Raw genomic sequence first — 24,478 nt, 5'->3', positions numbered from 1 at the left:
TTTTTTCCTCCTCTTTCTATATATTTTATTTTAAAGAATAATAAAATGCACTCAATAAGTTAGACTATTGACCCAACATAGTTTCAGTGGTAACAAAAGCAATAATTTATTTATTTCTCTGCTGTGTCCTTTGCTGGAAAGACCTTGTGGAGCAGAAACAGTGAAGCATCTTATTAATTAGAGTATCTAAAACAAACATCAGTGGCGATTAACAGACTACCAAATATGACAGTAGAATAAAATGAGCATAAAATATTGTCTCCTTCCTGTCAGTCCACCAGTGCAACCTAGCTTTAAGCATTCTGCATCACGATGCCTGTGATCCAATGAGATCACAGTGACTGGTACAGGAGTCTAAGGTACCATCTCTCTCACCTCACTTGAGCTCCGTAATGTAAAGCTGAGAACTCTTAAGAGAGAAGTAAATGACTAATCAGTGTGGCACTGACACTGCTTAGGAAATGAAAGAGAGAGGGATGGTGAAGCCGCCAGTCACAAAGAGCTGTTAATGACAATACACTCTGAATTTACAGGATAGCTTGATATCATGATTGATTTTTGTTTTAAGTTAAAGTGGTTTGTTCAAGGCCGGATAAGCAAGATTTAGTTTCTGTGTATTCAGTTCAGTTCAGTTGCTCAGTCGTGTCCAACTCTTTGCGACCCCATGAACTGCAGCATGCCAGGCCTCCCTGTCCATCACCAATTCCCGGAGTCTACTCAAACCCATGTCCATCGAGTCAGTGATGCCGTACAGCCATCTCATCCTCTGCCGTCCCCTTCTCTTCCCACTCTCAATCTTTCCCAAGCATCAGGGTCTTTTCCAATGAGTCAGCTCTTCACATCAAGTGGCCAAAGAATTGGAGTTTCAGCTTCAACATCAGACCTTCCAATGAACACCCAGGACTGATCTCCTTTAGGATGGGACTAGTTGGATCTCCTTGCAGTCCAAGGGACTCTCAAGAGTCCTCTCCAACACCACAGTTCAAAAGCATCAATTCTTTGGCGCTCAGCTTTCTTTATAGTTCAACTCTCACATCCATACATGACCACTGGAAAAACCATAGCCTTGACTAGACGGGCCTTTGTTAGCAAAGTAATGTCTCTGCTTTTTAAGAAGCTGCCTAGGTTGGTCATAATTTTCCTTCCAAGGAGCAAGCGTCTCTTAATTTCATGGCTGCAATCACCATCTGCAGTGATTTTGCAGTACCCCAAAAATAAAGTCAGCCACTGTTTCCACTCTTTCCCCATCTATTTGACATGAAGTGATGGGACCAGATGCCATAATCTTCATTTTCTGAATGTTGAGCTTTAAGCCAACTTTTCCACTCTCCTCTTTCACTTTCATCAAGAGGCTCTTTAGTTCTTCTTCGCTTTCTGCCATAAGGGTGGTGTCATCTGCATATCTGAGGTTATTGGTATTTCTCCTGGCAATCTTGATTCCAGCTTGTGCTTCCTCTAGCCCAGCGTTTCCCATGATGTATTCTGTATATAAGTTAAATAAGCAGGGTGACAATATACAGCCTTGACGTACTCCTTTTCCTATTTGGAACCAGTCTGTTGTTCCATGTCCAGTTCTAATTGTTGCTTCCTGACCTACATACAGGTTTCTCAAGAGGCAGGTCAGGTGGTCTGGTATTCCCATCTCTTTCAGAATTTTCCACAGTTTATTGTGATCCACACAGTCAAAGGCTTTGGCATAGTCAATAAAGCAGAAATAGATGTTTTTGTATTAATTCTTTTCAAGTAGACTCACAAATCAGCAAGAAATGCTTTTGTCAAGCCACGGGGCCTCAATTTGGTATTTTAAAAGAAAAATCTCCCTCATATGTAGGCTTCAACTGAAGTTTCAAGTTATCCTGAACAAATTGATTCAGCACTGGAATGAAGCATTCATTCCTCTGTGATTACCACTCAACTATCCTGTCTGTTCTATTGTAAAGGTACCAAGTTGTCCTTTTTGGAGGGGGAAGGGTAGCAGAAGAGGGAGAGAATAGAGAGACTGGGAAGGAAAACTCAGAACAGTACACAGGGGCCTTCTAAGTTATGAAACACAAGAGGTCCCTCCTCAACCCTTGTCCTAAAGCTCCCAAAGTCAGCTGATAAGAACAACAGCCAAAACACGGGAAGCGCAAGCATAGACACAAACACCATAAATGATTATAGACACTAAAGGTAGAAAGTATTATCACTAAATGCAGTGATTATAAAAAACAAAAAACCTATCCTCGCTTCTCCATGAAATGACAATGATATCAAACTATAAAACCCAAATTAGGGAATTTTGTTACTGTAAGAGTATTCCTATTAATCTCCAGCAAGTGGACGAAGCTGCAAGTTAAAATCTTTGTCAGATTTTTTATCTGCATAATTTTTAATTAATCAGACAACAGATTCCAAGCTGTAAGAGGAGGAGGATACATCTGCTGGATATGAGAAATTTGACACAAAAACACACACAGGATTGTGTGATGACATTCCAAAAGGCTGTGAAATAAAAATGGCCTCAAATCATCATTATGGAAGTCCACAAAATATGAAGTATTAAAAACACACACCACACCTACAAAGAGCTTACATTCTAAGGACATATGACAGGTAAGCCACACAAAAGGATATATCACAACAGCAGTATTATAGGTACACAAAATCAGCATCCACTGAGTCTGAATTTTTGTGGATCTGACAGACAAGAAAGATAAACTCATACACAATTTATTAATTGTCTTCGTAAGTGGCAGACATTTCACTGGGTCTCCTCATACATGTCTCTAATCCTCTCTCTAAAAACCATATACCAAGTAAGGCATTAATACACAGGATGATATTTCCATTGACCCTATTGTAGAGATGAAGAGGACAACTCTGGGGACTAACTTAGTTCTAATCAGCTCATCTGATTACCTTCCGGGTGACCGCAGCAAGTCACTCAACCAAACTGTGTTCCACTTTCCTCAATCTAACTTGGAGATACTAGTAAACTCCACCTTAGGAGGATTTTTTCAATAAACAGAAAGATGGTTGTAAGGACTTAGTTGGCACATGCAGAATAAATGCATCCTCCATGTTAATTATTTTTCATTATTATTGTCCAAGATCGCAAAGAGAACAGGTGGTAGACCTGTCTAGAACACATGAAAGTGGCTACCCAGTACATGTTTTCACTCTATACTAAGCTGCCTTCTAGAGATTTTCATTAACTTCCAGGAAAGCAGCAGACCCTGCATCATGCAAAAGGATTGCAGAAGCTGAGGGCAATGAGGAGGAAGACAGGGTGCTGGTCCCAGGGACACCAGAAGCAGGAGCCACCAACCAGAACTGTCCAGTCTATAAGCTGCATCCCTCGGAGGGAAGGCAACATAGCCGGGATTGTAAGCAACTGTCAACCAGGGCCAGAGGCCAACCGACAATACTCACAGGTGACAATGGCCAATCATTATAACTGTATTCTGAGCCTGTGGTTTCAGTGTCTGACAATAAGTAAAATGTAAATTATACTAGAATTTTAATTTTTCTTAGGGGAAAGTTATACATGAGATACTTTCTAGATATAAAAATAAGAGAAACCAAAATATGCAATGTAGGGAATCAGACAGAAGCATTTCATTTGGAGTGGACTCCTCCCACAAAAGCAAATACTTCTTATGGACTTCTACAGAAAATAATCTGAAAAGGAAACAACACTTTAAAAATCATGTAATATATTCCAAAGGTAAACAAACATTTCTAAAATCACTTACTGCCAATTCATGTATATAGATTCCAGGAGGTTAAGTAAATCATGAAGGAAAAACCTCTAAGACTAACCCACATTATTTTGCCTTAATGGAATTGGGTTTCCTTCAATATTGTTTTAACTAAGTGGATTTTTGGTTGGGGTCTAGAAATTGTGTGGTTATAGGGATATTTTTGTTGTAATGGTGTTTGTTACAGTCAGATTTGATTTGTACATCTCCCAAAACAAATGTTGTGACAACCAGAAAAAAATGTGGGAATCTTTGACCAAACAAAACTAGGTCTTTAAAAATTTCATTTCTTGTAAAATGCAAAGACTGTACAATTCTCTCTGTACAATTCTCTCTCATATTTATTCTGAACATCAGTGATGCATCCTCTACATTTTTGAAAGCCAAAGGCACATAATTTATAGCAGGGTTTCTGAAACTATGCCCTTTTCACTGGTTGCTGGCATTTAAGTTATGTTTTCACACATCTTGTAATGTCCTAAGACTACCCAAATTGATTGGAATTACATTTTTAAAGCATTTTTAATTGAGTCCCTGGGCTGAGTGTTCTGCAGCCCACCTGCCCTCACTTGCACTTGTTTCTGTAACGGAACTCTAACTGCAGCTGCAGAAACTTTCCACTTAGTCTATTCCTTCTTACGGTTTTTTGAGCTAGAGATGTATATTCCTTTTCCTTATCTTTTAAATAGAAATAAATCTCTACAAAGAAACACAGTTGGTGTTTAGTTCTGATAACCAGAGAAATGTGAGATTCCAAATCTGAGCTAATACACTCTCAAAACGGCATCTCGGGTAGGAGAAGGGAAGAAGCAGCAAAGACTTCAGAATTCTCAAGCAGAGCTGACCCCACAAGAGCTGCCTGGGCCTTCGGAGGAGACGTCACTTTTCTAAAATCAAAGGTCTGCTGACTGGTAAAAATGGGCTGCCCCAAATACAGCCCGGCAGTTTTCAGGTACTCACTCTCACGGAAAGGGTGATCACTGATCACCCAGGAAGATGGTTCTAAAAATCCAGAAGAGGTAATTCTTAGAAAACAGAGTCATTCTGAAAAGACACCTCAAAGGCTTTGCCAGACAGGCCCTGGCCCCCGTGGGCAGATGAACTCCTATCTGCCAGGGCCCCTCACTGCCCATCCCCGTGGGAAGCCTAGTTGTGCCAGCACTCTCCCGGAGGGACGCACCACCCTATGCCCAGTGTGAACCTGCTTCTAGAACTCTGGCCTCTGTCATTCCTACTAAGAAGATGTAACATTTCCTTGGAGTCTATTGGCATTGACCCTTTGAGTAATCTAACTGCACATTCTGGGCACCCTCTCCCCAAAGGGAGGGGTTCCTTATTTCTGTAACCCCTGGAAGACAGCTTTGTGGCAGCATACCTATCACCCCCAACAGCACAGGCCATACGACATCTTCCAGATTGACATTTTTATAGAGAAACTGAGGCTAATCTTGCTATTGGAAACACGGCAAATGGGTAGCACTCTGAGAGAATCCTTTGTCAACATTCACCTTCAGGAATGCACGCTCAAAGAGGGGTGGGGTGCAGTCCCTTGCCTCCTCTGCAGGACCTAGGCCTGTGCACCCCCTGCATCCAGATGATGCAAGTATCTTTGTTCCCTCAGACGCACCCTGCCAAGCCCAAGACCGACTGACTCTCACCTCATGACACTGCTGTGCACTCAGCCTGAAGAGAAGGAGCTGCAAATAAATCAGTATTACCACACAGGGATGTGGGTTCCTTCCCTAGCCAGCCAGCCTTATGACAGGGATTAGGTCTGTGAGTAGTAAACTGATGAAAAGCACCCAGAGTCCTGGCTGCTCAAGAAGCACCTGTTGGGTATATCCCTTTCCCCACACAATGAGAGAACGCAGGACTGTGGTGGTCTACAACCCTGGAGGGAGACGTCCATTTTACAGATAATCTGCACATACACAGGTCCATTTTGTAGATTTTCTGCAGCAAAATTTTAATCTCAGAATACTTTCCTCCATAGCCTGGCACAGTTCTAGTTTTCCGCTTTCCACTGTCAGTCTTGTGCTTGCTATCGAATGCAAGTTAATTTAAATATGAAATCCCTCAAAAATACATGGAACCAAGTTACTTTCAAATTATCCATATTGTACACTGAAAAAAAGCAAGATTCACTGAGCATCTACTAAGTGACAAGAACCTTTGAAAACGTACGTTACCACTCTCCATGGCAGAAAAGAGAACACAAGGGATCTAGTCTGCCCAAAGTCACAAAGATGGTAAATGGCAGAACGCAGGGTTTGAACCCAAGCCACCTGAGTCTACAGCCTGCTTTTCTAACCAGCTTCCCTGCATGGCCTTTCACCTGCAGGCTGGCTGGAGTTCATAGGGTGTCATGTGCACCAATGTGGACAGGTCCCAACACCCACCGGCTTCCCAACATTGAGAAATGTGGTTCAAACCAAGTGTACAAAGAGACGACTTGAGTCACCCTTTACAAGGGTGTTATTTTAACTTTAAGAGCACAGCAAACATGAATGCTGCTCCAGGAGTGAGTGGGAAAAGAGGAGGAGGGAAGAGATCTGTCTGTAAAACCAGTCTCTTCCAAACCTGGCCACAGCCTGAGGGATGCAGTAGGTCCATCTCTTTGTCTTGGCCTAAGTAAGGTTCTCTGGAACTCATTCCTTTCAGGAGTAAGCCTTTTACTGTGTTTTTGCCCAGGGTCTTTTATAATTTTGGCATCATGCTGAGTCAAGTCTGTGGAGTCTTAATCTCTCTCATTCCTTCTGGCTTGTTAACAATCAAAACTTCCTGCCTTACTGTCTTTGCATATTTTCTAACTTGCGTGATTTCACTACCACCTCCCTTGGCTACCATCTTCTGTCAGACACATCACCTACTCGGTCACACAGATGCGTTATCCCCACTCAGTCTTTTCAGGGATTTCTTCCTTATGAACTTCAGATCTAGGTCTCTACACTTACTTGGTCGCCTAGTGATAAACAAAGTATCACTCTGAGTTGCAACTTGCAGAGCATTTGAGTTGCAGTTCTTTTTAACAAATTTGCCCATGAAGTTGCCACCCACCTCCTAACTGATTACTAGTCTCTAGGACTAGAAATGTTGCAAAGATTAAAATAATCTAACATTCCTTCTATTAACATAAACTCAGTAAATTCTTCTCCACGAGAATTCCTTAAGATTTGGTCAACTGAAACCAAAGAACAATTACAAAAACGTGCATATATTCTTTTTGTCACTGGCAGAGGAGGAGAATCCAACAGATAATGTTGGGGAACAGAACACAGTGAAGAGGAAGCACTGGCAGCCTCCCTGCCCCGACACTGGGTGAACTAGTACCAACAAAAGGACGTCTTATTGATGGTATCTAGGATGCTCTGGGCCAAAATGGAGAACAAACACAAAGACATGGCTTAACAGAACCATTCAAATACATTTCAGTACAATTTCCATTATCATATCATGGAAATGCACTGTCCCAGAGGGTGTTTTAACTTCCTAATAAATGCAGCTTCTGTCTATCTTTGCCCAGGTTTTATAAACATTTTTCTGGCCTTACTACATATTCCAAATCCTTTACTTGCCAGGAAGGCAAATTCTTTGACAGTTATCCACCTCATGCATTGTGGGAAGTCTTGCCAGTCGGTGCTTTTAGACAACTACCAGAGACCTATTCAGAGGGACCTTTCTCCAAAGGCCACCCACCTCCACTGACCATCTGTGCAATGAAAACACACTCTGTAGCCTTTCAGTCAATACTCAAAGAGAAAAGCCTTCACTGTGAGGCATTGCATGGGGGGGAATATGCATACAAGCCTCAGCCAAGAAGACCTTATATTCTGGTTTATGATAGGGAAAATACAGGCACAAATGAGGCCTGAGGAAGACGAAATGCAAAATAAAATCATCGAGCAGGAGGACAGTGGCTTCTCTGACACTCAATCATTTTCAGTCACACTATGTTGTCCAGTAACCTGCACTGATAATTCCTCATGAATAAAATGCCAGCATTATCATCTGCAGCTATGTTGTTGACATGCTTTTGCTATTTCACTAAAAATACCATTAATTTTCTGGCTTCACAACAGCTGAACTACTCCCCATTTGAATATACAAAAGAGTATTTTGTTTAAACCAAATTAAAAGCGTTCCAGTAAATGACTTCCATTCTGCTAGCTATACTATTTTAGCATATACTGTTTTTCTTAATCCTCCCTACCTCCATGTCATGCCTGTCATCTCCCCAATTCAAAATACTTCCATTATTAAAAATATTTTTCTTAAGCTGGGAAGGGGCAATCCAGAAATGATTTGTTATAGCATTCCTGGCCAGCAACACACCTGAAGGGTATAAGTACAGTGCGGCTTTTTTAAGGTTATAAGACACGGTGGCCTTCTTAATTCTCTCACCTCTGTAAGCCAAGGTACATAAACAGCAAGCTAGTTTCCAGGTACCTGAAAAGAAAACAGTTCTAGACACACACACACACAAACACACACACGCACAGACACGACCTTCCATTTCCCATCTAGATAAGTTCCGACATCTCCTATTTAAGTCAGAATGAAAACCACTACTCCTGCCAACCCCTCCTGGCATCTCACCACTTTATTTGTTCCCATTTGTATCTAATGCTTTTGTCAACAGTTCAACAAAAGTCAAAGCAAACAACCCACTGCAAACACTGGGGGTAACAGCAACAAGCAGGAATTCTTCACAATTATCCAGCCCAGCTGCTCCGAGCTCCTCCGGGCTGCTTTCATTTACAACAATGTCAACAAAAGGCTGAAACCCAATAACTAGATGGGTCAATACGGCCACTGTATACCCTCTGGAGGAGGAAACGCCGCACTCCTCCTTCTCTGCTTCAGCAAACATGTAGAATAATTCAGTCAGATGGACAAGTGCTTGTCTAATCATTTGTTATGTGAATTATTCAACGACTTGCCACGTAAACTACTGAACAGGGCTCTTCAAATATTTCTGTGGCACTTCCAGCTGTCCAACCATGGAAGCACATAAAAGGGACAGGAGCAGATGAAAACAGAAATCATGACCTGAGTTGGCTCCAAGTGATAATCTTTAGTCTAAGAAAGCAGAGTCTTTACAACTAATCCTTTTAGGTCTAACCTTACTGGGCACTGTCACTACAGATTCACGCTTCCCTGTGGCCCAGACTGGGGGTGGGGCCCAGTGAAAAGCCATTCAGGGCAACCCATGACCCTGGTGCTCCACTATCTTTTACCTCACTCGGCTTTAAGTTTCCCCCTGCCTTTCACAAGCACTGTGAACAGGTACAGTATACACTGATGATTTTTAATGAAGTATTTCAAAAGCCTCGCTAGGCATGTTCTGCATGTGTGTGCGCTCAGTTATGTCTGGCTCTTTGCAATCCCATGGACTGTAGCCCTCCACCACAAATTCTCTGTCCATGGAATTTTCCAGGTGAGAATACTGGAGTGGGTTGCCATTTCCACCTACAAAGCGAAGTTGAAAAAGTACCTTTTGTGAAGATGATATTTGACAATGTCAATTCTCTGGCCTAATTTTGAATAAAATGTCAATGTTTATTTAACAAAGAATTATTCTGAGATGTAACAGTTTCAAATCCTCACTTCTTTTTCTTTTCTCTTAAATGTATGGCTTGTGAAATCACATACAAACCAAAGAGCTCGATAAGAGGGGACTAACCTGGGTCTGGGCACTCATTCAGTCCTCTCTTAGGACCAAGAGGACATGCCCATCCACACCCTCTGCCTACCTCGCTCTAAACCAAGAGCTGGGTATCAGGACCCTGAAATTTCCTGCCCAAAGGCCCACGTGCAAAGTCTTGGCGACTCCAAGAAAAAGACTGTTGGTGTGGGCACACCCAGACCAAAGGGGTGCCACTGGGGTGTAAGGAAGCTTTGACATGAGAGTTGGGGCATCAACAAGAAAATATGTGAAGGCCCACGCTGTCCAGCAATGAACTCCTAAGGGAGCCTGAGAATTGTGAATTCAAACCTGGCCTTTCAGATGATTATGAAGGTATATTTATTAACTGAATTTATAACTTTAAAATACTTAAACTTATGATTTGAGGGACTCTATTTGTAATCTTTAACAGACCCCACAAAGGCTAGGGGTTGGCCTAATGGGAAAGTATCATGTACAATTTTGGGAACCCCATCTTTTGACATTGTCCCAACACCAAACATTCCACTGCAATACTGTGTGTGTATAAAAAAATCATGTGAGAAATTTTTCCCTTAAGTACCATTTGTTTTTATAGATTCACATATCTACGACAGTAATAAAAGTATGGTTTTATTTCTATTAATACTTTAAAAACATAATAAGAATCAAAAAGATAAAAATAAAATTCAAGGATTATTCCTGATTGCTGGACCAGTATATATAGTAAGAATAAAATATCAGGATGCTGGAAATCTTTTCCCTTCTGTATTATTTGTGTTTTCTTTCCTTTTCCAGCCTTCCACATCCATATTACAAAATTACTGCTTTTAACACACTTAACATCTGTCAAACACAGACGAAGGAAACAGTAGAGATTCAAACTCATCAAACTTATTTCCTTTCCTCACTATAGCCAGCTTACTCACTGCCATTTACTGCTGTAGAATGTTCATTTCTTACCAGGAGTATCCAACAATTCTTAGTTTGGGGCATAAAGAATTGTGCTTTCAAAAAACAAATACTTGTCCAGGTCATGAATTCTACTCCCTCCTAAAGGTCTTTCATATTTCCTGTAACTGTTGTATTTCAGAGGGCTGCCTTCAAGTAACAACTACAAAGTTGATAAACTTTTAAAAAGACTCTTGAAAGAAGAAAATACCATCTGAATGGAAAAGAGGCTATTTACTGGAGACAGCAACAGAAAACTTTTTTTTTTTTTTCAATCAGAGAAACTACTTGAAAAACAAATGAGTGGAATTCAAACATCCAGAAGTCTGATGATAATATTTTAGCTCTATGGTCCAACTGTTTCACTGATTCCTACAAAACAGTATCTGAATAAAAGTAAAAGGTACCATCAAGATGGGAAGCCTACAGAACTTTGCCACTGGCACTGCCCTGGTGTTTGCTAAAGGTTCGTTTTTTTGCATGTATTTGCACACTAGCCCCGGCAGCTTCCTCAGAAGATTGCCTTTAGAAGCTAGTCCTCCAAACAGCACAGAGTAGTTCTGTATGCACATTTTAAGGGAATTTGGGACTAACTGGAAGCTCAAAGAAATGAAGGGGAACGATTCATTAATGCATTTTATTCTACTCAGAAGGCAGCATATCTCAAGTTGCATACTTTAGCAGGAAAACAACTTGAGGGGCGGGACTATACCTAATTTTACTATGCATCCCAATGACCCAATGCAGGCCTATTTGCCCTCCAGCTGCCAAACTGACACCTACTAACTAATTTTAAATAATTTGGAAGGCACAGCTCAATTTTCAAGTTCATCTGTCAAGACCAACAGGTTGCAAAAGTCAGCAACCATTAAAATAATAATCTTTGTTTAGCTGTCTAACAGGAAATCAGGAAAATCTCTCAGCTACAGAGGTACAGTTGTGCCTTTTTAACAGCCAAAGGAAAACATACAAATTGACAAGGTGTTCTTCCTATTTATATGCCCCTCAATATTAATGACCATCAAGCAAATCAAATGGACTAGCACAAAGTAGAGTTTTGTCTTAAGACATTTATGAACAAAATTTCTCGCTCCACATGTTATACATAACAGACCACAGCCAGCATGAGGCATTTTATAGTAATAGTCTTCCTTCATCCCCAGGAAAGAGGGTTGACCCTAAGGGAGAATGGAGGCTGAGAAAAAAAGGGTAGAAGGAGAAAAATAGGTAGAGAAGGAAACTGAAAATGATGAGGGTGAGCAAAACGGTTTACAAGGGAGCATCTGTCACTGACAGGAGGAAAGGAATACACACCGTCTGTGGAGGGTGCTGCAGTGCGGGCAAGAACTGAAGACAATCCTGTCAGGAGCGGGGGAGTAACTGCAACTCAAACAATACTGAAGTACTGTTCCTGAATGTGTCTGTATTTAGTCATAGTTTGCTCTCTTCTCCCAAGGACAGAACTGTCACCAGCTCAATTTAAAATTTCTTCAAATAAGGTCAGACTAGGTTACTACCAGATTTTATTATCAAAACAGATTCCAGCCTAAACATCCAATTCAGGAGTCTCATTCTGACTAGTCCAATATGGTTTGGTGCTAATTGCTGGAGCAGGGACTGGGGCTGGGGCAAGGATATGGAATAACTCAGAGACCTTTCAGGTCCAGATAGCTGTGGTAATAAGCAGAAGTGATTATTTCAATTTTCTCTAAAGATTATTTTTTCAGGGCAGTCCAATAAACCCAATAATGCCCAGATTTACTAGGACAGTTTTTATTCATTTCCCTATATACCCGAAGGTATATAGCACTGAGAGTGCTGTTGGGCCGAACACCGGACTGCTTCATGCACCACCGGGCTACATCTCCCTTCCCTTGCCTCTCCACCATCCACTTCGGGGCCAGGCCCTGGGGAATGCTCCAGATTACCCCTCCACACACACTGTCACAGGCACAAGCCCACATGGGCCAATCAGTGCCATGAAAAGAATAAACTAAAAAAGATTAATTCACAGATGTTCATGCATTTCACATACACTGTGCACCATGGTCTGTTGCTAGGGCAACAGGAGACCACCAGTGCGCGCTTTATTGGCTTTATGAAGTGCGTCTCAGGGACTACAGTCCGAGAAATGCTGCATAATAATACTGAGGCTTTTCTGAAGCCTTGTTTTCAGTGTTTATCCACATTTAACTTTCTGAGTATTATGAAGAGCATCGTTATGCACAGCCTTCAACCCTGCCTACCACCACCTCAACTTTCTGTTTAGAAACATTAAAAAGTATCTCCTGAGGGTCCATTCTGGGAAGATTCATGTTAAACTGCTCAATCAATTCCACCAGAAAGAAAAAAAAAAAAAAAAGGCCTACAACCATTTAAAAGATCACTATATTAATGCAGTTGACCCTATCAACCATTTCTGAACAGTAAAGCTACAAAACCAAAATACACACATGCCCCTTATTTTCTATCCATCAGGAGAAACCTTTGCTTTTGAATATCAGGGGTCGGTTTTAACCAGATAAAACAGCTGAACCAGTGAGCCTTTATCAGGCTGAAGTCTCTTCCTGTCCTACAGAACTTTCTGTAATGATGGTACTCTACCACGGCAGTGCTGGCATGGCAGTTACAAGAGCCACACATGGCTGCCAAGGACTTGAAGTGTGTCATAAGTGCAACCGAGGAACTAGATTTTTACATTTTATTTCATTTTAACTGATTTAAATTTAATACCTTGCTGTGGCTAGTGGCTACCATATTGTACAGTGCAGTTTTATTAGCTTACCAGACAACTGCATAGGTTTGGAAAGGTTCATAATAACACTGTCTGTTCATGCTCTTGGTTTCTGCTTAATTCATAACACACAAACTACAAGTAAATGTACACAGAACAGTATTCAGGACTGTGGCTGACTCTTGCTGTGTGGCTCCAAACAGCCCTCGGTACTCGGCCTCATCAGCCCGGTTCTTTGTCCCACAGGCCCCAGGGATGGAAGAGTGACTTCCTTCCCCCCCCCCCCCAGGGTGGGAGGTTAAAATCACAAATGTCACAAGTCTCAGAGCAGTAGCACAGATCAAGTGTTAACCTAAAGGGAAGGGGTGGGTGAGGGGGGAGAAAACAGGCTGGCGGGGGCGACGGAGGATCTGGAATGAAGAGGAGAAAAATAAAGCCAGTGAATAGATCAATAGAAGCAACAGCTTACATTCAGATTCACAGGAGAAAGAACACACCGAGACAATCATTTCCTGGGAAAAGCTCAGGCCTAATGAGAATTTACTCTGCGCCTTTATGTGACAACCAGCCCTTTTGTGGCACGGGCTTCGTGACTGACAGGAACCCGGGGCCCCTTAATAGGATTTCCATATTATTTCCAACACCTGCCCAGAAGTTATTTGTTTACATTGAAGGAGGCAAGATTCTCAAATCAGACATCTGCTTCTAGTTCAGGCATATCTTAGGAAACCATCTAGAAAGCAGCTTTGTTACCATGGTGACATTTTTATTTTCCTCCTTTAGATGGCTCAAAACATTAGCATTTCCAATTTTATTTTGTTGTTCAAAAGGCCAAATGTCGCTCAAGAAAACAGAAGTTTAAAGAAAGATAAATGAATTCTCGAAAATTTCTAAAATAATTAAAATGGCCATAAGGAAGAATAAATAAAAATGAGGTGGTGTTGTACTGCCTACTGGCTTCCCTCACTGGGTGGCATCACTAACCTGTTAACCTCTCCCTTTCCCCTCCCCTTCTCTTAAGTATGAACACTCAGCAACTTGAAAAGTACTGATTTGGGAGGGAAAAAAAAAATTCAAGAATCCTTAGGGTGTGATACAATTAAATAGGGAGTCCATTTTCATGAAAAAGAATTCCTCAAGCTCACCCTACAGTCATGGTGAGGGACAGGAAAGGGTAAGCTTGTCATGAACATCAGTGGCTGATGAAGGGATGGAATATTAAACAGTGTGAGGGAAGAAAAGCAGACTGCTTGTGAGGAGACTTCACGCAAGTGTATGTTGCTGCTTTCCCCATTTCTAGTGAAGCAAAATCAGAGGCATCACTGAACCTAGGGATTGGGGGGAAGACAGGGCTTAGCCACCAATTACAACTAAACACACAAACTGGAATTACAACTATCACACATAAACAGGAATTAAAATGACTACACTAGTTTTACGTGTGTGTATGTTCGGCCATACCATGTGGCACTCAGGATCTTAGTTCCCTGACCAAGGATCGAACCTGTGTGCCCTAAAGTGAAAGCACAGAGTCCTAACCACTGGACCACCAGGGACTTCCCGAAAGTTCTATCAGCTGACACTTAAAATGTCTTTTTAAAGTTGTAAAATTTATTACACATAGATATATTTGGACTGGCTCTGAATAAGGAATCTGATAAAAATCGTATTATTTACTGTGTTCAGTTTTTAAATTCAACGTAAAACAACTAAGTATTCAACTCTAAGATTTAGTTTTGATTTGCTAGATCTAAGCAGCATTATTTAGTTTTGAAATATGATTTCACTAGTTTCATCTAACAGCAAGTTTATTTAAATGAATCCAAAACTCTTGCAGCAGGTATTAGTCAGCCCTCAGCAAACTTCCTTTCCTCTTTCATGAAGCTTGAATTTTGTTCAACCATGTCCCAAGGCAGCTGCCATGGTAGTTACTGGATGTGACTCCTCTTCACGTTCAAAATTACAACCCTTGTTAGCGGCTGGCCCCCAGGTGCAGAGAATCTTTAACCCAGAAGATATGTGAACTACTTCAAAGCACCATAAAACAAAATATATAAGTTGGATAGAAGTAAGTGTTGCAGCAGAAATAACTCAAGAAATAGGGAAGTGAGGCTACTGAGCATCCCTGTAGGTAATTTTGTGATTTTTCCAGAGTGGGTTATGGTAAGTGTTACTATATATGAATGTAAAAAAGATGGTGAGGCATTCTTTTCAATAATTCTTTTGGAAGAATTATTTACATTTTGAGAAACAAATGCTTCCAAAATTCAAATGCCAGTTTAAACAAATAAATGTTGAGCCCTCTTAAAATTTAAAAAAGATATGTTTAATAAAAACTTTATCATGTAATATTTTTGCAAGAGATGAAATGCATTCTAATTAAGAAAATTAAGAGACATTAAACTTCAGGACAAAAATGTTTGTCTGGTAACTAAGAGGGTTGATTTATGGAAGAAAAGAACTAAACTGCCCTTGCCAAAAATCATCTGGGGAAGGCAGATCCCACAACCAGTCTATCCCGGTTAATTAATATTTGTTCTGCCTCAGTGATTGGTGGAGGAGGGTGCAGCCAACCCGGCTTCTGCAGTCTCATCACTGATCCATTCATGCTCACCACCTGAGGACCAACTATGCCCTAAAAATATTTATTCATCTGTTCGACGAACAAACAATTACAACATATTTTCTGGAATTGGGGCACCTGTTACATTTCACACAGTGTACATGCCTAAAGGCACGTATCAATTCAATATTGAACAAATTACTTCATCATAATCCCATAGATAGTACTAAATTCCTGTTTCTTCTGTGATAAGGTAATCCCAAACAGGAATATGGTAGAAACAACTGTCTCCACAAAGAACTAAAAAAGCAAGCATAATGCTATAAAACACTTACTTTTAAATTATCATCTTATTTTGGAAAATTAAATCCTTGAAAGGTAAACTTTAGAACATTAAACTATTTCCCTACCACTCAATACTCAAAATGAAATATAATTACCACGGTGCTTATTTGGCTAATGGTATGGCCAACTTTATTGTTGAAATACATCCTATGGTATAAGATTTGTATTATAAAATTCACTTCTGGGACAGGACTGAATAATCTAAGAAAACAGTTACATTTCAAACTCTTGGAAAAAATTGCCTAGAGTAGTAACTGCTTTGAAATCCAGAGAAGTTAAGTGACTTGCCCATTGACACACAGCTGACCTAGAGAGAGAGCATCCTAATTCTACCAGCTGGCCAAAAAGTTTGTTTGGGTTTTTCCATGTTACAGAAAAACCCAAATGAACTTTTTGACCAGCCCAATATTACAGTTTCCTTCCTACTCATCCTTGATTTGTCCTCCCACACAGTTCCACAAAGAAGATAAGATTCTTGCCCTCAAGGAGCTGAAAATTTAGTGGGAGAAACCTATGCTCTGTTGGAGCACAGGGCATTTAGGACACTACCCACTTGAAAATATATTTTTAAAAGCCTATCTTAAGCAATTACATGTATGTTTGGAAAGTGGAGTTGGATTGCAAATACATGATAGTCTGTGTCTGAAAGTAAAAGCATACAAATAGAATCCTATTTATTGATCATCAGTACAAATTTCTAAAAATTTTACTCCCTTGATTATTAGTAAACTTCATTGAACTGTTTATCACTAACATGTACATGCAGATGTCATTCTTCTACCCATTCCCTCATCATAAGAAAGACTCTTCTTAGTGCAATGCAGCAGAAAGTCTCCGTGACACCATTGGGAAGTACACAGAGACATCTAGAATATGAGCCACCCTATAGGAAGGCTGGTCCAGGTTCTTCAACAAATTAGTGGCACAGAAAAAATTTTAAAAGGAGGGAAACTCTTGCTAACAAATTATTTGAAATAATCATAGAAATCTGCTTGTAGGCTAGATATTTCAAGCTAGAAGCTATCAAGGAATTATCAAGTGATTGAGGGCATTATGGTTACCAAAAAAAAGTCCATTATTTAGAGAAAGTGTTCATTTTAAGTACTGGAGTACACAGGGTAAAATGCATGCTGGAACTGCCTCCTTTGAGGATAGCTATGGCTATGTAACTTTGGGCAAGGCCTCAACACCTCTAAACCTTTAATCATATACAAAATAATAAATAAACAAAGCTTTCCTCACCAACTACTTTCACAATGAAATCTTAACTATGAGCTTACGCATGCTCAGAAATCAGTGGAGTTGACTACATAACTAGGGTTTCACATAATTTTTCAATAGGTTAGAGTGGACAGAGTCCCAAGTTACAGCCCTTAATGATACACCCTTTCTCAGATTACTGATGTCTAAGAAGAGGTGGCAAGAATACACAGAAGAACTGTACAAAAAAGATGTTCACGACCCAGATAATCACGATGGTGTGATCACTCACCTAGAGCCAGACATCCTGGAATGTGAAGTCAAGTGGGCCTTAGAAAGCATCACTACGAACAAAGCTAGTGGAGGTGATGGAATTCCAGTTGAGTTATTTCAAATCCTGAAAGATGATGCTGTGAAAGTGCTACACTCGACATGCCAGCAAATTTGGAAAACTCAGAAGTGGCCACAGGACTGGAAAAGGTCAGTTTTCGTTCCAATCCCAAAGAAAGGCAATGCCAAAGAATGCTCAAACTACCTCACAATTGCACTCATCTCACATGCTAGCAAAGTAATGCTCAAAATTCTCCAAGCCAGGCTTCAGCAATACGTGAACCGTGAACTTCCAGATGTTCAAGCTGGTTTTAGAAAAGGCAGAGGAACCAGAGATCAAATTGCCAATATCTGCTGGATCATCGAAAAAGCAAGAGAGTTCCAGAAAAACATCTATTTCTGCTTTACTGACTATGCCAAAGCCTTTGACTGTGTGGATCACAATAAACTGTGGAAAATTCTGAAAGAGATGGGACTACCAGACCATCTGACCTGCCTCTTGAGAAACTTGTATGCAGGTCAGGAAGCAACAGTTAGAACTGGACATGGAACAACAGACTGGTTCCAAATAGGAAAAGGAGTACATCAAGGCTGTATATTGTCACCCTGCTTATTTAACTTATATGCAGAGTACATCATGAGAAACACTGGGCTGGAAGAAACACAAGCTGGAATCAAGATTGCTGGGAGAAATATCAATAATCTCAGATATGCAGATGACACCACCCTTATGGCAGAAAGTGAGGAAGAACTAAAGAGCCTCTTGATGAAAGTGAAAGAGGAGAGTGAAAAAGTTGGCTTAAAGCTCAACATTCAGAAAACTAAGATCATGGCATCTGGTCCCATCACTTCATGGGAAATAGATGGGGAAACAGTGGAAACAGTGTCAGACTTTATTTTTTTTGGCTCCAAAATCACTGCTGATGGTAATTGCAGCCATGAAATTAAAAGACGCTTACTCCTTGGAAGGAAGGTTATGGCCAACCTAGATAGCATATTTAAAAGCAGAGACATTACTTTGCCAACAAAAGTCCGTCTAGTCAAGGCTATGGTTTTTCCAGTGGTCATGTATGGATGTGAGAGTTGGACGGTGAAGAAAGCTGAGCGCCGAAGAATTGATGCTTTTGAACTGTGGTGTTGGAGAAGACTCTTGAGAGTCCCTTGGACTGCAAGGAGATCCAATCGATCCATCCTAAAGGAGATCAGTCCTGGGTGTTCACTGGAAGGACTGACGTTGAAGCTGAAACTCCAATACTTTGGCCACCTCATGTGAAGAGTTGACTCATTGGAAAAGACCCTAATGCTGGGTAGGATTGGGGGCAGGATGAGAAGGGGACGACAGAGGATGAGATGGTTGGATGGCATCACTGACTCGATGGACACGGGTTTGGGTAAACTCCGGGAATTGGTGATGGACAGGGAGGCCTGGCGTGCTGCAATTCATGGGGTCGCAAAGAGTTGGACACGACTGAGCGACTGAACTGAACTGAAGGGGACAGCAGGAGCTAATGCAAGTCCTGCTACAGTTTGGTTTGCTGGTGGTATTCGTTTGTTTTTTAATTATATACTCCCTTTATAGTATTTTATGGATTTCAACTTTAGGCCTTTGTCTTTTTACATGTCTCCTTCTAAAGTCTATAGGAAATTAATCCCACCAAGCTTTCTCAGGAAGGGTAAGATTACACAGGTGCATGGGGAAGTGAGTGTTAAAACCCCAACTGCCTGGGTTAAATGGTTATTCCCTCTCCTACTGGCCCACCCTTCCTCCTCAAGTGGCTTCTTCTTGGTTTTCTCCCACAAAGGACACACCAAGGGGTTAAACATATTAAACATATTAAAGGCACACTCTTTTCTGATGGATATTTCTTTGCAACAGTTAAAAGAGGCAGAAGGGAACAAAAACCAAGTCACACAGGTCACACAAGACCCTGGAACAGAACCTTTCACCATTAAGTTTTGATGCATAAAGTGAACCAGCCAACAGAAGTAACCGTTCTGTTAATTTAAGCTAAAAATCTACTTTCACCTGTAACACTCAACTAATGAGGCTAAAGGGCTTTCTTGGCCTGAATCACACACTTCAATTTGAACAAAACAGCCTTAGTCTAATTCTCCATTGATAAACCTTTACTGACAACAGAGAATAACCAGAGAGACAAGAAAAAATAAATAAAAAGCAAAGTATGACGTTGGAGTCATCTACACAGAATAAATACCAAAATCTAGCGAAGACAGGAAAAATAGGCATTGCCATAGATACAACTATACGCAGATCATTATGAAGACCCTTAAACAAAAACAAGGAATCCATTCAGGAATGGGGAACATAGCAAACAGACCCACAGAAAAACATTTCACTTGAAAAATATCTTTATGTAAAATTTTTTTTTTAAAGTGCACTATTCATACTTACTATACCAGCAAAAATTACAAAAGCTATTAAGTTCAGGATTGGCGGATTGTGTGAAAACATACTCAAATATTGCATCTGGCATTTTTAAATGTTGCAGCGCTTCTGGAGGTTCATTTGGCAATGTACAAAATCACTAAAAATGATCATACTCTGATGATGCATATGGCACTTTGGGAAAGACAATCCAATGAAATAATAAAAGTAAAAACACCACCACTTAGAGGAAAACAATGTAATTATGCTATATTTTACAAAAAAACCCTACAAATTCCTCACGGGCCTGACTTGAGGAGGTTATCGCATGCTGGAGAAAAAAACAAGAATACATAATATACTTAAAGAAGGACTTAGGAAGTAACAAGGTTAGCACAATAATACCAACTTGGGAGAGGCCATGGAGCTAATCAATAGTTGGTGATACTGAATTTTGCCATTTATATTCAAGTTTGTCTTGATTTTGGTGGCTATTTTTTGCTAGGAGGTATAGACATTTGGGACTTCCCTGGTGGATCAGGTGGTAAAGCATCTGCCTATAACACGGGAGATCTGCGTTCAACCCCTGGGTCGGGAAGATCCCCTGGAGAAGGAAATGGCAACCCACTCCAGTACTCTTGGCTGGAAAATCCCATGGACGGAGGAGCGTGGTAGGCTACAGTCCATGGGGTTGCAAAGAGTCGGACATGACTGAGCAACTTCACTTTCACTTTCTATAGACATTTGGGGTGTAGTAAAACTAATTTCTCAATTTCAGATTCCTATTAAGTTTTAGGCAATCTGGCCTTCACAATTCTGAATCCTTACCCTCACATCAGTCAATGAGGTGGAAACAGAGTGATGTGAGGAACTTAATGATATCTCCCCATGAACTGGGACCTCCAGCCACTAGGAAGCTCCTGGAAGCAGATGGGAAATGTCTGCTCTGTCACCACTTTGGTGACACCAACTTCTACCCCTCAGCACACAGGAGGGAGGGGCAAAGGAAGGTTTTATCACCTCAGAAAATATTTCATTGGTTTCACATGGATCTTTTCAAGAGAAACTCCAGAAGATGTTGAAAAAGTTCCCACTCAGGAAGGAGAAGTAGGAACCTCTTTTGTGCTTTCTACCCTTCCAACTAAGAGTGTGAGTGGACCATGGTCTGTGTTTCCTGCCATTTTCAGCCTCTAAATCCAGGGGTTACAATGGGCACATAAACGTGGGTACTGGATGGCCAAGTGACAAGCAGGTGCCTTGGATCCTTCCTATAAAAGCCCCAGAACACACACCATTCTGGTTTCTCCTCACCAAATAAAATGATCCTTGGGCTCCTACAGTGCTTTCTCTTTTAGGTTCATATTTACATTCTCCATCCTTGTTGAAAAACATCAGGTACAAGTCTGCAAATAACAGGCTTATGAATGAACTTGGCTACTGGAGCTATAGAAAACAAGATCAGTAAAGCCAACAGCATTTGGTTTAGTAGCCACAGAACCTTCAAGAAGAGAAAAGGAAGGAAAAAAGCCCAACACTTTAACAAGGGAATTTCTTTCATTTTTACTTGCCACCTAAAGGTAAAGCACCTTAATTACCTTAATCTTTACAGTAAGTTTAAATTTATATTTTATAAGCTATTCTGAAATCTGTCCTGTTTAATAATCTGTAACATCAAGAAAACATTTTAAAGTGTCTCTCACAATTAAACCCATCCACAACCTCATATAAATCAAAATTTTGCTACCATATCAAAATGTTACACTGGGACTGTATAACATTGCCCACATCCTCATTACATGCAACACTAATTACTACCAGCAGATTCAGAATTTTCTGCACATTAGAGGCTTTTAGAGAGCTATAAAAAATTTCAGGCACCATTAATTTAAATTTGTATTGAAATTTCCTTTTGACAGATGGCCAAAAATTACTTATTATTTAGAGTACCAGAGCAGCCTGTTTGCACATTAGAAGAGGAAAGGGAAAAATTAAAAGCAAGAAGGAAATTTATGTCACGTTCATTACCTGTTAAATGTTAAGGAGCATTATCCTGTATGAATAAATTATTTCATACAAGCCTGACTCCAGCTGCAGGCAACTGGCATGCTCCGGCTGATAAAAACCATCTCTAGTCACACAGCAGACAATCATAAAAAGCTCCTCTTAACCAGGAACCACTTATGGGAGGATGAGGACGATCAATGGAACAAGCAACTGCTTTTCTGAGTGTCACAGAACACACTTATAAAAATCAGTGAACTATTTCACCTAGCAAAGCCACAGGACAGCCCCAAACCTGACACAGCGCAACTTCAAATTCAAAAACGGTACCCAACAAAAACATCTATTTATAGCTACCATTCTACAATAAATCAAGGCAAAATCATCCACCTCTATTTCCTTTTGCTTTTCCCCTGGTTTCCAAGCTACATAGATACTTACTCCCAGACTTATCTTGAATGATTATATATGATTTCAAAATATACCCTACTCTGGCGTGAGGAACTATAAAATGAAACTGACACAAAAGTGTGCACTGGAGTATAAATATTTTCAGTCTTCTGGGAGTGGGGTATGAGAGGAGGCTTCTCTTTAGCTCACTGGCCTGCCTGAAGGTATGTATTTATCATATGAAGGCAGGGAATGGTTATGTCACTGGCCTCAGAATAACTAGGCAGGCTTCCCAAGGGCTGCTACCAGCAAATCCTGGTCAATGCCATTTACTTACTACTTCCTAAGTACATATGTGCAGAGAACTTACTACACTCTGATTAAGAAAGCTTTTGAGGTTAGGTATTTATGCTCATACTACACAACAAAGTACACAACTGTAAATGCAAAATTAAATAATTCAAAGTGTGCAGTTCCTATTTGTCAATGTTGACATTTCTATGGGCATGCAGATACCCTTCCAAATTACAAAGATTCTTGAAGGGTAAAATAGATATATTTTATTTTCTACCATTTAATGGCTTCAGGGAAAAACTCTACTTCCTCTTATTATTAAAAAAATAAGGAACAAAGAAGCATTCAAAGTGACAGCACAGGTGGTTTCAAGGGAAGATTTTAGTTTCTGTATGCATAACTTCATTAAAAGCTCCAAGAGATGTAACTGTATATGCTCTAAAACATTCAACTATTGTAAAATACAACGAATTGACAGCATCCGTGCTTGAGAACTTCCTTTGCTTTCTAATCTATACAAAATACAAATGGCATGCATAACACAATTATCCACAATACAGTAGCATATTTACATTATGCATGATCCAAAAGTTATCAAGCAATTTCATATTTTACTCATTTCTTGCCACAGTTGCCTGTTTTTCTTGTTTGCTTACTATGTAAATTCAGGTATCCTTAGCACACCCCATTATGGTATTACACAAGCACATCCCAATCATTAGGCCCTAGAATACTTTTCCTCTTTCCCTGTAACTTCTCTATAAAGACATAGAGGAGGTAGGTAAGACAGATGCAAAACCCAAGGAGAGTAACTTGCTATACTGGAAACCAAGATGTCATTAAAGTAAGAAACAAACAAAAAACAATTCTTTCTGGTGAAGAAAAATGTTCTTAAATGTTTTAATAAAGAGTTTTGTAGGCTGGAACTGTTTCCCAAAATGTGTATTTCCTTCTAAACCGATTTTTTTCCCCATCATTACCTATCTTACAGCCAAAGCTTAACTCAAGAAAAGCAGTTATTCTTTTCCACATGGCAAAGACATAATAAAAAGAGTAACACAAGCCAGATCTTATAATTCAATCTTGGTCTATAAATCTTGATTCTGATAGAGAAATGGGAACAATTTTTTAAAAAATCTCAAACGCACAACTGAAAGAATCTAAAAATGCAGTTCACCACTATTCGGTGAAGCCCACCAAACCATCTTGGCAAATCTCAAAGAATCCACTCCTAGATTTATTCAAATTGTTTAGAGTCATTCCTTCATCTGTAATTTTGAGTCCTACCTTGATGGAGTCTCTGTCTATAGGCAAAACAGCAGCAACAAGGGCAGGTCAAGAGGGGAGAAGAAGGCAAAAAAGAAAAGTATCAGTTAGTTTACATAAAATCATACACTTGTCAAATTTGATCTCTACTAAATAATAAATGACACAGATGTCAACTTTTCTGTAAAGTTAATTAATTAAAATTAATTACTACTTGACCAGATCCACAGAGCACCAAGCTACCTTTCACATAATTTCAGAAACCAAAGATGGATATTCTTGTTATTTATACTCCTTATTGACTTTTCCACTTAAGTGTTTAAGACACGCCTCAGTTCTGGACCATAGCATTAAGATAACTGTATGACAAACAGTACAGAATTTCTAACATCAGAGAAGGGAAATTTATGTTTATGTGATAAAAATCATTTACCCAAGATTATTATTCATGGTAATGGCACTGAAACAAGAAGAGATATGGGGTTTTAATTATAACCACACCCTTCCGACCAAGAACCACTCATTGTAGGACTAAGTAAATTCCCACAAAGGAATGCTGGGAGAGACTTTCATTTGCTTTTCTGTCATTAAATAATAAAAGCTACTAATA

The 24,478-nt window shown here is 40.1% G+C and overlaps 1 protein-coding gene across 37 annotated transcripts in view; it reads right to left on the bottom strand.

Moving 5' to 3' along the window:
- Window positions 1-24,478, bottom strand: part of TLE4 (TLE family member 4, transcriptional corepressor) — a 275,661-nt gene that overhangs the window by 168,797 nt on the left and 82,386 nt on the right. For 33 of the 37 annotated variants that reach the window (XR_014058552.1, XR_014058551.1, XR_014058563.1 and 30 more), the window contains one exon: window positions 23,890-23,906. The exons of 1 other annotated variant lie outside the window; for it this stretch is intronic. Coding sequence is in view for 22 of the 36 variants with exons in the window: in XM_081506144.1 (XP_081362270.1) it covers window positions 23,890-23,906 (17 nt within the window). In the remaining 14 variants the exon portion in view is untranslated. Of the gene's footprint in view, window positions 1-7,820; window positions 7,831-23,889; window positions 23,907-24,478 lie in introns of all 37 variants that reach the window. 3 more of the 37 variants (XM_081506217.1, XM_081506195.1, XM_081506206.1) reach the window with 1 other exon arrangement.

The sequence above is a fragment of the Giraffa tippelskirchi genome, chromosome 1 (genome assembly GCF_054371585.1).
Source record: "Giraffa tippelskirchi isolate mGirTip1 chromosome 1, T2T-mGirTip1v1.2.pri, whole genome shotgun sequence".
Taxonomy (NCBI): Eukaryota; Metazoa; Chordata; class Mammalia; order Artiodactyla; family Giraffidae; genus Giraffa; species Giraffa tippelskirchi.
The sequence above is the reverse complement of the archived record's forward strand: the minus strand, read 5'-3'. Positions and strand labels throughout refer to the sequence as shown.